The 17,832-nt window shown below is 38.1% G+C and overlaps 1 protein-coding gene across 1 annotated transcript; it reads left to right on the forward strand.

Annotated features, from left to right (window-relative positions):
• Nucleotides 1-482: 482 nt before the first annotated feature.
• vapal (VAMP (vesicle-associated membrane protein)-associated protein A, like) lies at nucleotides 483-17,377 on the forward strand. Its single transcript, XM_056391283.1, has 6 exons — nucleotides 483-642; nucleotides 7,005-7,157; nucleotides 9,636-9,739; nucleotides 11,787-11,867; nucleotides 15,119-15,298; nucleotides 16,374-17,377. The coding sequence occupies exons 1-6, from the start codon at nucleotides 585-587 to the stop codon at nucleotides 16,533-16,535; spliced, it is 738 nt and encodes a 245-aa protein (XP_056247258.1). The 5' UTR covers nucleotides 483-584; the 3' UTR covers nucleotides 16,536-17,377.
• Nucleotides 17,378-17,832: the final 455 nt, after the last annotated feature.

Here is a 17,832-nt window from a genome sequence, read left to right on the forward strand (position 1 = left end):
AAAGTTTTGTGTCATAATTACTTGACTCAAATAAAAAAAATGTGAGCAAAGGAGATCTAAATTGAAAAAATTCAGGTTTTTACATTAGATTTCAAAACTGACCCTCTCTACAAGATTGGAATGGAAGACCCACAGAGTTCATATTCTAAGAAAGTGGTTAAATTGAAAAATAATTAAAAAAAATTATTAAATTAATCAAAACATGGAGAACCAAATTGTATGGAGTAAAACCTGCGGATTTAATTAAATAAAAATCTGTTAATAAATAAGTACGTTGTTTGATGATACTAAAGACAGAAGTATAGGACATAAGTAAATCGGGAGTCATGTCAGTTCATACAGTGTTTTTTTCCTCCTTCGTCTTTCAAAGTACACGCGGTATAATTAGTTTACTGTACTATAATCACATCTGAGCCACGAGGGCGCGCAACAGGATTGTGCACCCGCGCGTTCAAGTATTTGTACCCACATGCTCGTTCGCAGAGCTCAGTCAGCATTTGACTCAGTGGTGGCAGGGGATCCAGGATTTCCACTTGTCAGTTACTCCCTGATACCGAAATCAAGTGCATCCCCCTCAGCTAAAAATGTCAAAGTTGGATCAGATCCTTATTCTTGACCCTCCCTCCGACCTCAGATTTAAAGGTAGGTGGATAACAATTTCTTCAACGAAGTTGGGAGTAATGCCTGACTGAAACGATTTCACACTCCCTCAAGCGAATTTCGTTGCTAGCGAGCTAGCTAGCATTCACCGCCATTTTAAGTTAGCCAGGGACGAGACGGGCCGCTGTAGCCCCGCACTGTAGTGACGTGGATAAGCCGGCGTGGCGTGCATCTGGACGGTATCCCGTTCATGACAACACCTAGCAAAGTGGTAGAAGAATGTGGGGCAGCTAACTGTGGTTGTAAAACGTAATTAAAGTGAACACCTTGTTTGCCAATAACCTCACTTGAGCAGCAACATGAGCTAATATGCTGCTGTTGTAGTGTTAGCAACAGCAAACTGTTGTTTCCTCAGGGCTCAGCCTATTCCTTGAAATGCTTACTGTCCATAACCCGGACGTTATATGGAAGGAAATTAACTTTTTTCTAGTGACAAATGAAGCGTACAACTTGACACACCTCTTCCCAAGACTTTGCCATGTCAAGCTGCTGTAGTGACTGACAGTTTGGATGACAAACTTGGCTAACCAACTGAAATTGTAATGTTAACGTTAACAACCTACGGTTTCAACAACATTTGGCTAACCGTGGATATAGAAACGTTTCTTTATGTCTGGGGCTAACGTTGGTTCGTTTCTCCTGACTCCATTAGCTGTGTATATACTCAACAAAATATGTAAACGTGTCCTGGACGACATTGTTGTTTTTCACATTCACGGGAAACCAACGTAATTCAAACATTCGATTACCACTGATTGCTTGCCTGGCAGTGATAACGTTCAACGGTGTGTCAGTAAACCGTTGGCTAATGTTAGCTTGGCTAGCTTGCTAATGCAAAAGTTGATATCTAACTAGCTACATTATAGGTTACTCTCCGACAACAAACTGTCTTCTTTTTGACAGACCTATCAGCCACGTCTCATCATAATTTACAGATGGAGTTACTATAAGTTTGTGACATTAATGAGTCCAACTGTTGCTCTTGTTATTAGCTAAGTGACCATTACAAGTGATTGGGGTAACAGTGAAACTGATTTATGCTGATGTAACCTAAAAGTTTCAGCATAGCTAGTAGAATTGTAAAACAATCCCAGCAGCTGCACTATTTGTCATAACCATTTTTCATTTTGACCCAGAATTCTTCTTTGCATTTCTTGAATTTGTCCCAGTTAGTTATCTATGTCTCTGCTGCAGGCATTACTGCCAGTAAGACACAATTTCATTGTTGCTGAATGTACCACTGTCTTAGAACCAAGAATCTTTCGTTCTATTGTCTTGCTGAGTCTAAGAGGCTGATTGTTAGTTAGGACTAGGTATGGGTGGGTACTGGTTGTAGCCTGGACTTGACAGGATTGTTAGAAAGGTCACCAGTTCAAATACCAGACCCACAGGATAGCTTTGGGTTGGGTGTAGTTATTGTGATGTTTTGTCGATGAGGTGTACTATGTGAAACTGATATGTCACACCTTAATGCACTATTTCACAATTCACATCCTAAACCTGACCACAGGCTAGGAAAAAGCAAGATAGATGCTAAACCCTTTACATATTCTGCTTACTTTATTAAACTGGTCAGGTTTGGTTTGAAATCAGGAAAAGTGTTCTTCTGCCTCTGTTAGGTCTGTGGCTGCATCATTAGGTGCAGGACTTGAATAGATGGTTTGTTACATTTGAACTTGGAAGTCGGAATTTTGAGTTCCCAGTTGGAAATTTCAACAGGAACATCCCCTGAAGTCGAATATGCGACTTGGAAAGTCGAAAGAGCCTCACCAACCCCGTCCTCCAAATCCAATATGGCTGCTCTGCGCATCAACAGAAATGAAACCTGCAGTAATACGCCATTTATTAGCACTTCTGTCTTATTTGTATCTCATTGAATCAGTTGAACACAGAGTACTGTTCAACTTCTATCTGTGTGACATGTTGCTACGGTGTTTGTATGCACAAAATACCACACAATGCGATGTTATCAACTGGTATTGATAACATTAACAACAATAAGGAAGCAACAAGAACAATAAGCTTTGGACTTGTTGTACTGGAACACGTTCAATGCAGGTTTGACGTCATACCCAGCTCCAACATCTGACTTCTGAGGTAAATGGAATGCATATTGGCACTTAATGAAACTTATAAATATATCATTTAATGAAGTTGCAAGAGCTTAACTCATTTTGAGTTAAGTTTAAAACCAGGTAGATAAAATGTAGCAGTTAGCAGTACTGACTATAAACTTGAGCATCTGATCAAGCTTGTCTTTAGCTTGTTCAACGGGTTACTGGTGCTTTAATGATCAACTTCTTCAGTCAAATTGTTGTAAGGCTAATGGTAGATGTCTGGCTGCAGTAGTCAGCTCAATCAGTTTGTGTTGGGTGCATATAGGCTTTAAAAGTGGGATCAAGAGTTAAACCCAAGAAAATAAATGAATGTTTGTCCTTTGGCTGAAGCTTAAATTGATATTGACAGTCTGATAGCAGAGACATGGTTAATCATAATCTGATCATGAACCTCCTCATTTTACCTGATTTAAGAAATTCTCCTCTAATTTGTGATTACAGATCAGTCACACGGTTTATATTTTCCTTCATCAGATTAAACTTTTACCCTGTTGTGTACTGGATTGGATGCAAGGCTAAATTGCAAAGTTATGACAAAGGTAATATTGATGCTGATAAACATTAATCAACCACCCCTTCTGTTCTATTGCACTGTCAACAAAACACATATAATCTAATGCTTGAGTAAGAAAATCCATACTAGTGGCTTAATATAAAATATAAATCATAATGCAAAACAATTGCAAATATATTGGTATTTCTGCTTAGTAGGAGAATAACTAGCAAGTTATCCTCGCAAGCTCTAGGACAATTTGAATAGTCCTGGTTTTAACCTCTTGTGTGTGCAGGCTTGAGTCTCAATACAGTGTGTTATGCACAGACTTTGGTGTTTGCCCCTTGGCACAGACTTATTGTTTACCCGTGGTATGATCCAGCATGAAATGAAATGTGAGAGTAATCAAATCTAAACCAAACTGCTAAATTGAAAAAGAAAGGATCATGGCGTTTGGACAGGAACACAGAGGAAAATGAAATGGTTCCTGCGTGGTCTTAGAGAGGCAATATGAGGAGAAGGAAGATGACCACAGGTCTTTCTCTGTCACAGAGACAGAGCTAAATCGGTCTGCATGTATCTGAGAGCTGGTCTGTTTTAGAGACTCTGCTGGGATTCCTCCAGCAAGCTAGAGGGGGCAGCCCTCCTTTCCTTGGCTGGTATTTTTAGAACAGGACTGGCCTGGGGGACCCTAACTCAGCATACATGCAACAAGATGATAGAAACGCTGCTTGAGCAAAGGTGGCATCTCGGAGTTAGGCAATGGATGTAGGCAATGTGGGTGTACATCTGATGCACACAACTGCTTTCCAGTGTTTTATCTGTTTCAGTCTTGGTTTTAGTAATGCTCACAGCTTAAAAATAGTGCAGATTTTTTTTTTTTTTTTTTTTTTTGTAGAAGCAATTTCTCAGTTGTCTTAAGTCTGTGTGTCTTCATTGAGTGTGTGTGTGTGAGGATTTGATAAATAGAATCAGTATTTTTATTGCCTTAGTGTTTTTCACTTTAAGAGCAGGTGCTGCTCGTATTTGTGGTGCATTATCCAAAAGTCCTGTTTCCTCTTTGTCCCATCAGCAGGTACAGGATGTCAGAAAGACTTCAGGCATGTCCAAATTCAGGAAGAATAGTTGACAAGCAATAGAAAATGTCTAAAAGATTATTATTGGACTGGCATTACTGGACTGAGTCAATGATATGAATGTTAATTTACTATGTATCAGCATTGTTACCAGTTTCTTCCATTTGTGTTTACCAGGGGTAGGATGATAATGCATAAAACAGTTTATCTTAACAAACAACAATCATAATCACACTTTCACAAGTTTATAACATTGCATCTTTGTTACAATAACCAGATATAGCCATGGCAGGAAGAACCTCATATTCTTTGCCACTTGTTTCATGAATGCTGTACACAAAAACTAAGATGTTGGAAGCAGAAGTTGCTGGTAGAGATATCGGATGATACAAACACAGCACCAGTGACAAGGTTTTTCAGGTTTCCAGGAATGCCTTTGTGACACACCTGTGCTGAAAACAACGCCCCAGTCATCTCCGTAAGGCTACACGTTAGCTTTAGCTGGGTGGAGCCACTCCAATCTGGTCATGCATTGCTTCTTATCTTTCTGAACACTGATTGTGAAGGAAGGCTGAATGTAGCCTTTGTGAACTCCAGAGCTCCAACCAAGCTGTAAATGGTATAGAAAGTAGAAAGGATGTTTTGTTGATGTTTATTTCTTTGACTTTTTTATGTCTGAAAACAATGTAAAGGAGTTAATACTTTGGGCAAATCACAGCCACATAGTGAATTTGTTGACCCTGAATGAAACCATATGTATTAAAACATTTTTTAGACTTGTCCTGCAGGTCAGGCACAAGAGTCACCTGATGATTATTTAGTATGTAACAAGCATTTATTTTGAAGTATCATACGGTGAGATTAAATGAGAAATTAGTAAATACAGTTTTAGAATTGGAACCTGACATTTAGCAGCTGTAATATTTGATAAATTTGCACAAAATTTGTAATTTGTTTAATGATGACAAATCATTTGGCAATCCCTAAAAACTTAAAATACATGTAGGGGTTGTGTAAGGTAAAACAGCCAGAGTATAACTTCATATCTTTTTATTGAATTTATTTATATCAGGGACCGTGTACAAAACATTAATCTAAAAAAAAAAAAGAGGAAAGATGCTTTGTACCAGATTTAGCTACTAGATAATTTACATATCAAATAAGAAAAACTAGCACTCTTGTCAATTCTGAGGCCTGAAACCTCTATTGGATGCATCCTATAAAGGTGGATCCCTCAAAGGATCCGAAAAGTGAGGCTTTGTGAACTTCCCTCCAAAATCAGATGGTCTAGCCTCACAGACACAAAAACTAATTTTGCATTTGTTCAATGTGCACTCCCTTGGACCTCAATGTCCAATAGTTGAAACCCATGTTCTACAGAGAATTTGTGAGATCAAAATAAATACTTGATGGACAGTTGGCAAATAGTGTTGCAGGTAACATCAGTAGACCTCACCCATAGGACGCATGGTGTGATGTCGGCTAACCATGCATCACGGGACATGTTTTTTTTTTCCAGGCTCCCAGGCTAATTGTGCTGATTGAATTTAGGGTACCTCTGACTTGGCTTTCAGTTGTGTTTTCGACATGTCATGGCTCATCAAAGCTGGATGGTGCTGACCATGGTTAAGGACCTAATTTGAAGCCAGCTCTGTCACAAGATGGAGACCCAGCTATTGATCTTCTGATATATGACCTGACTAGGACGGGACCTTAATTTCCAATATGAACATGGGACATCTATATGAAATTAGCTGTCTGGGGAAAATCTTAATTCATTCAGGTGGTTTGGCCCGTTGCTTCTGGAGGAATATGCATGGGATCAAGTTTTGTAGGAGTTCAGTTTTTCCTCAAACAAGGTGCTCTTAAGCTATGCACATTTTGTCTTAGTAATGACAAAGTATTCTTCAGTAATATTCCAAAGATAATTCTAAGCATAATTTTATAAACACTAGAAAAATAATTTTGATATTGTGCAAGTCATAATTTAATCAAATGTGTAGCAGTAACTGGTAATATATCAGTATTGGCACTGTTTTTTTTTTTTTCCATCTATGCCGTTTTGTGAATACTTACAATAAAACTATCCTGAAATCCAGCTTCAAGCCAAGGAACTCACTATTCGATTAGGCTTCTTAATTATGTGGACCTAATTGAGTTGCAGCCTGACAATATTTTTTAACTTAATCTTTTCAGAACTCTTTTTGAACTGTGGCACCAAAACACTGCAGGCCTATCTTAAGGGGATGAGGTGTAACTTGAAACATTGAATTTCCTCCACTTATGCAATTTCACTGTAAACATGCAACATGCCCTGCATTGTTTGGTATTCTAAATTCAGCCACATCACTGAAAAAATTGTGTTTGTTTTGCATTTTCATGCATCTGCGTGAAACCCTCAGCCCTGCCTTGGTGCAACTAGTGTAGGATGTGCTGCCAGAAAAATTTTCTTAAATGCTGTTTCAATGATTAATCATAGCAAAGACGTATCTGTTAAAATAGAGGACTACAAAACTTTGTATTTTCTTAAAGAGAAATGTGCCTTTTAGAGCATTTTATGTTGTTTCTATATTTTCATTTTTGGTGCACCCAGAGGGAGAGTGTACTTGAAAATACAGAAATAATAATCCACTTGTTTTTTGTCATTCTGTCCATCAGGTCCTTTCACAGATGTAGTCACCACCAACCTCAAACTGAAGAACCCCTCTGACAGAAGAGTGTGTTTCAAAGTGAAGACGACAGCGCCGCGCAGGTACTGTGTACGGCCAAATAGTGGTGTCATCGATGCTGGACAGGCTGTCAGCATCTCTGGTAAGTTTTTCTAGACACTTACAAAAATAATATTTATTCATTTTCTGTATCTGTAAAGTCAGTGGGAAAACTTTGCCACAATCCACAAAATTTGTTAATTGGAGAGAAATTGCACAAAACCTGTGAAGCAAACTGGGTCAGGGAGATGTAGCACAGTTTGGTCACAATTCAACAAGGCCATGTTCTAAATTGACTATTTAAAAAGAAAAAAAAAGGTAGTTCACAAACCTATAGATGACGACACAGTGGGTTGCCACTTGGTTGAAGTTTAGTTGTTAAAGACCCAAGCTGTGATTTGTGGAAACAGTTTTCATCTAGTCCACATGATCTCTGTTTTAATTGTGGCACGTCTAGTGTAGTGTACATATTGGATGAGAGTATCATGTCTGATGTCATTAACTCTTAAAATAGAGGAAATGGTCTGTAAATATCTATGTTCTGTTAAGTGAAACGGCTGAGGAACATATTTTGGAAGGTTATTTGCTATATTTATATGCACAGCAGAACAGTAAAGTGTTGCCCAGGTAAACTTGGCCTCTGACTTGACTTAACCTTTTCCTTTTCCTTACCTACGTTTAAGTCAAGGTATTGTAATTCAGCCATGGCCAGAGGCATTACGCTTTCAGATTGTCCACACGATTCTCTCAGTAACACCTTGATGGAATTTTTCAAATTTCGTACAACCGTTCACTTGGACTCAAGGATAAATTGATTAGATAAATTTTGGTGGTCAAAGGTCAAGGTCGCCGTGACCTCAGAAAACATGTTTTTGGCCTTGTGAACGTAATATCTCAGGAGTGCCTGGAGGGAATTTTTTCAAATTTGGCACAAACATTCACTTGAACTCAAAGATGAACTGATTAGATTTTGATGGTCACTGGTCAAGGTTATTTCGACCACTCGACCAATCTTTGGCCACAACTCAAGTATTCACATGCTAATTAACTGTAACTGCACTGGTTGGTGGAGGCATACAACCACCAGGTGATATTTCAAGTTACAATAGTCACACAAAGATGCCCACAAGGCCCTACCAGTTACAGTTGTGTCATGACAGAAGTATTGGATTAAAGGTTAAATACAACTGCTGCATGATGGACAAGCCCATAAAGCACCCAAGTAAAATATCTTAATTGGAGCACTGCCTTACCCTGATTAGTGGAGATTATTTGATTGTTTTGCATGTAAATATAGCTGCTGGCAAATTGGGTTTTCATTCAGCTTTTTAAGGTCAAATTGGCCTCAATTCTGGCTACTATAACTTGGTTTTGGATTCTTATTCAGGACAGTTGTTTTGCGAATTGTCTCAAGTTACTGAACTAAAATGGTTTCTTTGTTTTTAAAATGGTGGCTCTTAAAATTAGGATTCATATAGCAACAGCTTGAAATCATGCAAGTTGCAAGGCCCTTCAAGGATAGCATTTTCACAGCGGGGAAAAAAGTATCAATGTCATAGAAACCCCTCAGACCATCCCTGCAGAATACCTCACTTTGTCTGTTCATTGTGTTCAAACATGTCACTGGGGTACATTAATTGAAGCTACCTAGAAAACCCTGGTCTCTGTAAAGGAGTGGCCATTCATCAAGGCTACATGGGGGATTTCTTTGATAGTAGAACTTTAGATTTTTGAGTATTACTTTAAAAATATAATATGTTACTTTTCCACATTAAAATGTCTTAAAAATAATGAGACCTATGTTATGTATATTGTTAAGTTGTGTACTTGCATTATCCTAAATGGTTCCATCAATTTTCAAATCTAGAGAAAGTCATAATTTTTTATGAAGGTATCGGTGTGACTTATTTAATCGAGTATCAATTGTGATTGATTGTAAGTTATCAGAGAAACAAGTTGGGCAAACATTAATGGCAGCTTGGTGCCCAGCCCCTCAAAACAGTGTCAGAACAATTTCATTGTGGAACTGCTTTATTCAGTGTTTTTAGTAAATTTAGCGTCCGGGTCTATTTATTTTGGACCTCTGCAGATAATTTGGCTCCTGGTAAAAACCTCCTGTACGATTGGCACTGAAGGAATCTTATCTGGCAGAAACTGACTTCAGTGAAGGCAATTCGTGGTGAAGACAACAACTCCCATGATCCCACACTACTTCGCAACGTCACCAACTCTGTCCTTTGTTATTGTTTTGATTGAGAGACCCCATTGCAGTAGAAAATTACATATTAGGTGCATAACATATAATGAACATCGTAATTTTATATTCACTAAATTAATTTTGAAAATGTGTGATGGACAAAATCCTCTTAAAATTGGATAGGAGATGGTAGAATTTCTCTATTAAAAAGCCAACAATTGATCATTCCCACATTACATAAGGAAAATATTAATGTTTGGCTTTAATTTATACAAATTAGACTTTTAACATGGCTATTGTATCATCAGAGTCTAAATTTATGGGATTGATTATGCTGAATGTTTTGGTAAGATCTAATATCATCTTTTTACCTTTCATTCACAGTCATGCTGCAGCCCTTTGATTATGACCCCAATGAGAAAAGTAAACACAAATTTATGGTGCAGACTATTTTCGCCCCGCCAAATGTTTCTGACATGGATGCACTGGTAAGTGATTTTTTTTTTTTAATTTTTATTATTGACTTTATGAAACTTTCTGCAAAAATTATGTTTAAAATGTTTGTTAAAATCACATTGTAGCAGTCTTTATTGTACATTATCTGTTGTTTAGTCACCTTGCCCCCACAAAAATGAATAACCCAAAACAGTAGCAATTAACACAGTTGTTCATGCATAAAGCTTATTGATATCTTTTTTTTTTTCATATCCTAAAATTTGTCTTTTCTGCTGCAAAAAGACACTGCTCATGTATAACTTGACACCTTTAGACCATCTTAAAAATAAATGGGACATAAAAGGACATATTCCAGAAGCAATATACTCATCATTCATTTGTTAACGTCATGCTGTCGACGGCTCAAAGTTCAGATTGTCTAGAATTAGAGCAGAGTTGGATGTTACAGATACAAGCAAGCCTCTCCAAGCCTATTACATATGTTCTGAACATGTCCAAGACTACATCAGTTCTGGCAGTCAATTTTTAATACTCTCTAAAATTCTAAAGGAGCCCTTGGATCCATTCCTCTTATGGCTTTATTTGGTATTTCACCACAGGGTGCGCATCTAAGCAGTTACAAGTGCAACATGCTGGCCTTCTGCACTTTGTTGGCCAGGCAGCTCATACTGTTTAGACGGAATGACCCTCTACCTCCCATATAAACTTGGATCATTCCATATCTGAGGCCAGAGAAGATAAGATACTCTCTCCAAATGTCTGCCCTGAGATTCTGTGCAATTTGGCAGCCATTCTTGTCATTTGTAGAAAAATGTAACCCCATTTTGTTTGTTTATATCTCTTTGGCAATCATGTAAAATGACATTAATTCTGCAGTGCAGGTCTGGTGGGTGGGTAGGTGGGCGGATGGGTAGGTGGATGGGTAGGTGAGCGGATACTTGGGATTAGACTAGATACAGTGTTCTTCATTACATTTTGTATATTGTGGAAATCTTCAATAAATAGAACTTGATTAAAAAAAAAACACTTAACAGTAAATTAGCAAAAGTATAAAAAACATTTTTCTTCAGGATTTGGTATCTTTTCCATTTTTTATATATTTTAAACAACCACAGATTACTGTCTTTTTAAGAAGAGCACCATTCATAAATGGTAATGCCTCAGAATTGACCACTCTCACACATGACGCCTTAACATTGCAAAGGAGTCACTGAAAATTTGGCATCCACGATATTTGACAATACAATTGTTCCATCACTAATTATACTTTAGTTTAAATCCATTTACAGCAGATATTGGAAGTTGATCAGTGACTGTGTGGCAGGGTTATTGACATTCTGCTGAGTTATTTAACCAAGCAAGGCTCTGTGCCCTTGGAGAAGGCTGTTGTGGCAGAACATTAAACAAATTGAGATTCATTCTTTGGTCGTCCACCAGAGGACAGCAAAGGCTCAGTCAGTCAATAAAACATGCACATACCCGTAATCCTGTTCATGAACTGGCTTGTCTTGAATGAGAAGTAAAATCCAGGAAGTGTAGAGGAACAAAGGTCTGACTGGTCCTGATAAGTAAACTGGAATCCAGCAAGGTTACCGATCTGTGTCAGATAAATTCATTCCATGGCATTGCTTTACCCTTTGTGTTATACCTTGCTCTTATGCCACAGATTATTCCTTTTACTTGACCATTAAGTAATTTTGTGTTTTATTAGCACTTTTTATTACAAGCATGTTTGTATGTGTGTATAAAATCACATGTCTTGGATTTAAGGAGCTGACTTAATGGAAACCATTGGGGAAAAATATATACTTGTATACAGACAGTTTGTGGCTATTTTGTGTTGGAAAATTGTGTTTTTTTTTTTTAAATAAAGCTGTGCATGTTTTATGTTTATGTAATTCCTATAGATTCTAGGCTGCATTGCATGTGAATAGTATGAAGTAGGTTGAAGTGTGTGTGTGTGTGTGTGTGTGTGTGTGTGTGTGTGTGTGTGTGTGTGTGTGTGTGTGTGTGTGGATGGATTCCAGCTGCTAGCAGTTTGAGCTGATGAATAACATGCCCATTTTTCATCTCCACCAGTGGAAAGATGCAAAACCCGATGATCTCATGGATTCCAAGCTGAGATGTGTCTTCGAGCTGCCTTCTGAAAATGATAAAGTGGTAAGAGGTGCTGCTGAACATTAAAAACAGCTTATTTCCACACAACTTTAATCATAACCTGAAGTTTCGTTTTGTTGAAGGACTTATGTTGAATGCCAAACTTTGCTAAAATTGCCAGAGTAGCATGGCTTTCCATCGAAGCAAAAATATAGGAAAAATTCACAGCTATAATGTGAAATTTGTAGAAATTGCAGTACCAGCGGAAAAAACTGGCCAAGTCATCCTGTCTCGTGAAAAAATATAAAAACCATAGCTTCATCAGCTTTTCTTCAGCATGTGCATTACTCGCTCTATTTGATAAATCATCACGTGGTTCCCTATGAAGCCGCCCTAAAAATACTTCATTGTGTCATGCAAAACAAGTTTTTTAGATGTTGAAAATTTAAATTTGCCAGGCTTATCTGGAAGATAACTGTCATGAAGTTTCTTGCTGTGCAGTAATCATGTGGCAACTTCAGGTGCGTCAGACGTGGTAGCAGTCCAGATGTTCAACAAAGGGAGTGGGCAGCAACAGAATTTGTGGTACAGTTGGGAAAGGTTAGAACAACCAGCAAAAATACTAATTAAAGTTTGATTGACTTTTAATTCCTGCTGGCATACACTGAAGCGCTGCACTTGATACTAAAAACGGTACGCCTGTTGAAGTGCTACAAAAAAAGAGATGGCACAGCAGATAAGATAAAAGCATGGTACAGTGACAGGGAAGAACAGAAAATGGCTTCACCGAGAAAGATATACAAATATGTTTCATTATTACACCACACATATCTGCTCAAGTAAAAAAAAAAACTGAAATTTACTAACAACATTGATATTCATCATTATTTTAATTCTCACTGTATGATATTTAAATATTCTCTTACGTGATGCATGGGTTCTTTGTGTGCATCTTGTTGTTGTGGAGCACAAGAACTTTTGCGCCTCATTTTGCATTTTAACAACTAACGTCACCTATGCCACTTGCATCAAGCCGAGTGTGAATAACAACTGCAGCTGCTGTTCAACTTTTTCAAGGTGAGATTTAAAGATGTGGATAAAGAGTAAACAGCGGTGGTTGTGTGAGTGATTAGTAGCTGGTTGCTCCAGCCTCTACAGACTGTTGTAACTAACATTTACATGTGTATATGTTGAACTCGACCAAGAATAGATTTTTGAACACACCCGTTGCTACAAATCCCCAAAAGTGAAGAACATAGTTAATACTTGACTATATTCATTACATTATAAGCCTTACAAAGATAAGGTTTATCATAGGGCTGTTATATTGGATGGCAATAGGTTTTAGTCAACTGTGAACACTGGGAGACTATTAACGGCCCTAAGTGTAATCAGGATTTAGATAAGCAGTGCTGATGGACAGCTCAGCAGGCCCTCAGTTCAGGTAAAAATGCCACCAGGACCGTCCAGATTTAGCTTCCACTAAGCAGCTACAGTGTGTATGTGGACTGCTCTCTGCTTTGGCATGTGTAGCATGCATGTAATATATAACATGTAAACTAAGTGACCTTATAGGATGGAGATTTGTCGTCAGGTGTAATATAATGCTGAAATGCCGGTTGAGGTGCAACATTTTTGTAGTGTAAAAGGCTAAGTATCAAATTTGTGTTTAGTGTGTGTAGCTCCAAGTATCAAACTGAAGTATTCTCAGCAGGTAGCAATTACATCAGGTCAAAATCTGAAAGAAACAAAAAAGGATCCCACACACTGTGGGCCGTTTCTTTTACTTAATAAGTAAGTACAGAGTAAGGTCAATACCTTGCAATATTATAAAGAGAAACCTAACAGTTCCCACAATGAGCAAGCACTTGACGACATAGAAGACCAGGAACAGCTGTACTGTATCCAAGCACTAATAGACTGGTTGTTAGAGTTATAATAATAGTGAAACTTATAGGTGTAATACTATAACTATATAACAGTAGCAGTGATAGCAGCACCTTTTACTTATATTAATATTAACAACACTCATTATCATCATCATTAATGATGAGTGGTATAGCAGTAGTGTGAGTAGTAGTGGCACATCCTGATCCCACAGCTCTGGAGTCAGCAATACCTGCAGAATGAGCACAGAGAAGAAAAGCACAAACTACAGGGAAGGAGAAGGCACAAAGTTAGTGACATGCAGGTGCAAGCAAGTACATGTGATTGACTGCAGGGTTTTTGTTTCTTTCAGAAATACTGAAATGACATATGTGGTCACATCTGCAAACTTGTTTATGTCTTCTTCAATCAGATAGTTATTTTCCAATTAACATTACAGTTTTATACTCTTTTATTTAGGCTAACGTTTTGTTTGGCTGCTCATGTTTTAGACAACATTTAACTAGGGCTGCAGCTAACGAGTACTTTAACATTAACTAATATGGAGATTTCTTCCCTGATTAAGTGATTAATTGCTTAGTTTCTTTACATCATAAATTTCTATAAAAAAAGAAAAATGTGTTTGACTTAAACAATCGGTTATCAAATGGTTAAATTGATTAATTGACTAATTTTACAGCTCTACTTTTAACAGGTTTGAGTGAATTAGTTTTCTTTTGTTAAATGAATAAACAGGACTTGTAGAAAAACATCTAAATATGCCTCAAAGTATGAAAATATTGTTTTGGTATAGTGTTAAATCAGGCATTAGTGTGGAAAATTTCCAGAGGATACTCAACCAATTGTTTAAGTAGTTTTGGTAACATACAGTAAGTACAGCAGAGGTGCATTGTTATTAGTATTGACGGATGCTTAAATACACTTGAGTTGCCTAAATTAATAGAAATGTGTATGGACAGACAGAAAAGCTCAGTGTTGAATGCTTGTATCATAACAGTCCTGTTTATTTATGATTGAACATCCTGATTTGCTATAGCACCTACTATTTAGTGTCATTTAGTCTAAAAATCACGTGTATATAAGAGCTTGCCTTGGGTTTTGGCACTAAGGAAAGTAATATTATATACTGTCTGTGTGCTGATAGTCATCCGTCGTCAACAATGCAGTTGTTGTATTTTCATTACAAAGCCCCCATTTCCCCATGCCGTCATGTAGTCTGCCCCACAAAACAAAGCCACATCAAACATGACTTCTGGAGGGACGCATTTCCTCCCCGGTCTCTTTGATCTGGCACTGTGAGCTTCTGGGCCTCGGGACAACGCTGCCTTTCTTTGGCACAGGCTCCCGTCTAGAGGCTAACCTCCCTACTTAGCTCAGGGCATGCTGGATTTCACTTCAGTGGTTCTCTCCCTCTCCTTGTCGGGCAGAATGACGTGGATGCGACCAAAGCGGCCCCGGTGATGAACTCTGCAAAGGCCGACCCAGCAGCAGCCGCGGTGCCTGTCGCTGCCTCACTGGACGATACAGAGATGAAGAAAGTGCAGGAGAAGTGCAAGAGGCTGCAAACTGAGATGAACAAACTGGTTGAGGAGAACCGGCAACTAAAGGTCAGATGTGCTGAAAAATAATATTCATAATGTGATGAAATATTGTGGCTTTGCTGTACTTTGCATTCTAATGCATATTCTACAGGTTGAAACTAAAACCAACTGTGAAAATCAGGAAGCCATGTTGTATAGCAAAAAGAAACTCAGTGAGTGAATCCACAGTGAATAGTGAACAGTGGGCAGAAAACTGATCTTTATGGGTTTAGATTTCAATGATTCTATCAACAGCATTCTGTGTTGTGACATCACCTAAAGGGTGTGTGTGTAGAAGTACAACATGTGCTTAAATGACACAGGACAGAATATTACTGTCTGTCTGAGTTCAGTGAGGATTTATCCCCTAAGCCTTTTGAATAAGCAACCAGTTATCTGGATATTGTGGATAACATCAGATCACTGTGTTAACACCTAATGTTCTTATTGTCTCAATTCCACCTGTGGTTAATTGGATGTAATATGCAAATTAGGTTGGCACAGCAAACATGGCATGTATGAGGTCAAAGGATGCCACGCTCATTACTGTTGAAGAACCGGAATAAAGTGAAAGAGAAAAGTCACGTGACAGACGGACATAGCTAAAGGCATCCACAGGCTACTTTACAGCAGCCTAACTAACTAGACGAACATTACTTATACTAAAGGAAGTCTAAGGCCGGATTATGAATGAACCGAAAAACAAAATACACCCTATGCAACATCCTGTGACCACAGCTAGAGGCAAAAGTGTGAATACCTGTTCCAAACAGACACACTCTTAGGCGGGTTGAAAAGCCTTCTATTGTAGAGAGAGATGATCCACAATCATCAAACGGCGTTAATAACACAATTTTGGAGAGCCTCTTCTCCTCTTTTTGAGAGAGAAGAGAGAAGTTTGAAGCATTACTTTTACACTCTCATACATCCAGATACAGATCACGTGATAACAGCAGGCGTAAATAGGATCTGTTTTCTCTTTGACTGATCTATTTCAGGTCATCACCGTGTTTGAACTATTTTTTGCGATAAAAGCGTCCAAAATTTGTGGACATGTTCTTCAGTGAAATCCTTTCTTCATAGCATTTCGTCTGTGTTACAGGAGGATGGCATTAGAATGAGAAAGGTACCCCGCTCAGACCACATGACATCAAACTCAACCAGCCTCCTCGGCAGAGAAGCCACCACTGCCTCCCTGCCCTCCCTTCTTGTTGTCATAGCAGCCATCTTCATCGGTTTCTTCCTAGGGAAGTTCATCTTGTAGACTGGGAGATGCATGCCAGCCGTATCACCCGCCCCAGCTCCGGATTCAAAAAGGCCTGGAAAAACCAACAAGTCTTTCTGTTGACTTTGCCATATCATTGGTAGTGTGGCCTACAGTGAACACATCTGTACAGCATCATTCGAAGGCGTCGCCTTTTTACAATCTCACACGGTTAGTATACACAGAGTTGAGAAAAGAAAGGCGACAAAAAAATGATTGCTACCCCCCCTTTTTTTGTTTTCTGTTTTTTGATGGCTGGATTATACAGGTAATGTGGCGGGACAATGAAAGATGTATACTATCAGTCAACATGGAACATGCGCCTAGAATGAACCATGGGCAAAGAAGCAGTCAAAAGATTAGATTTTTTTTTTCTCTCTCTCTCTCTCTCTCTCTCTCTCTCTGTTGTTTTTAATAGGAATTGAATGGAATGTTAGGTGTCTTGTAAATGTTGTTTTAAATCCTTTTAAACAAAAAAAGGAAAGAACTTCCATCAAAATGACATTGCTACCTGTTGCTGGATTGCCTCTGAAGTAAATTTGTTCAGTTTGTAATTTCTACTTCTCGTCTTGGAATGTTCAGAATGTTCAGGTCCAGCTGGGGATATAGGTGCCTCCTCCTTGTACATTTCTATCCTTTCCTTTTCTTCACAACACCAATGCAGACTTTATATTATATTATTATTATTATTATTATTATTATTATTATTATTATTATTATTATTATACAAAGCATATATTCCTTCTGAGGCAAATATTGACTGAAAAAAGGTCTCCATTCTTAAAATCCTGTCCCATGGTATTAAGCATTGAAAAAATAAAAATGAAAAAATGTGGTTTTGATAGCCGTCTTTTCCTGTGTCTCTCTTCAATGATACACCTCAAAAATTCATTACATCGTGCCATAAAATAAGTGCACTGTGATTGTGTGCCACGTTTCCCCATCAGTCTGGCTGCCAGAATTTGTAGTGGATAGTTTTTTTTTTTTTTTTCTTCCTCAGTACAATATGAGCTAACCATGTGTTTTAAATACACTTGACATTTCAGTTATGATTATTTGGCTTTCAGTTATAAGTTGCCAAGAGTCACAAAAGTAAAAAAAAAAAATGCGTCTGAACCTCAGACATCTGCTTTTTTATGAGCTTGAAATGAAGTTAATTCTCTTTGTTGCAGTGTTATTTTACATGCTGTTTTTTCATCGACAAGATGAATTTAAGGTAGAAGTTAGGATCTAGTCTGGACGCTACCTGATTAAACTTGGGAAGGGAAGGGGTTTTTATGCGTTTAGATGATTTGAT

The sequence above is a fragment of the Seriola aureovittata genome, chromosome 12, assembly GCF_021018895.1.
Source record: "Seriola aureovittata isolate HTS-2021-v1 ecotype China chromosome 12, ASM2101889v1, whole genome shotgun sequence".
NCBI lineage: Eukaryota > Metazoa > Chordata > Actinopteri > Carangiformes > Carangidae > Seriola > Seriola aureovittata.

Coding starts and splice junctions, on each gene's coding strand:
- vapal (XM_056391283.1), top strand. CDS start 585: ATGTCAAAGTTGGATCAGATCCTTATTCTTGACCCTCCCTCCGACCTC. Junction 643..7,004: donor CTCCGACCTCAGATTTAAAG/GTAGGTGGATAA, acceptor TCTGTCCATCAG/GTCCTTTCACAGATGTAGTC. Junction 7,158..9,635: donor ACAGGCTGTCAGCATCTCTG/GTAAGTTTTTCT, acceptor TTTCATTCACAG/TCATGCTGCAGCCCTTTGAT.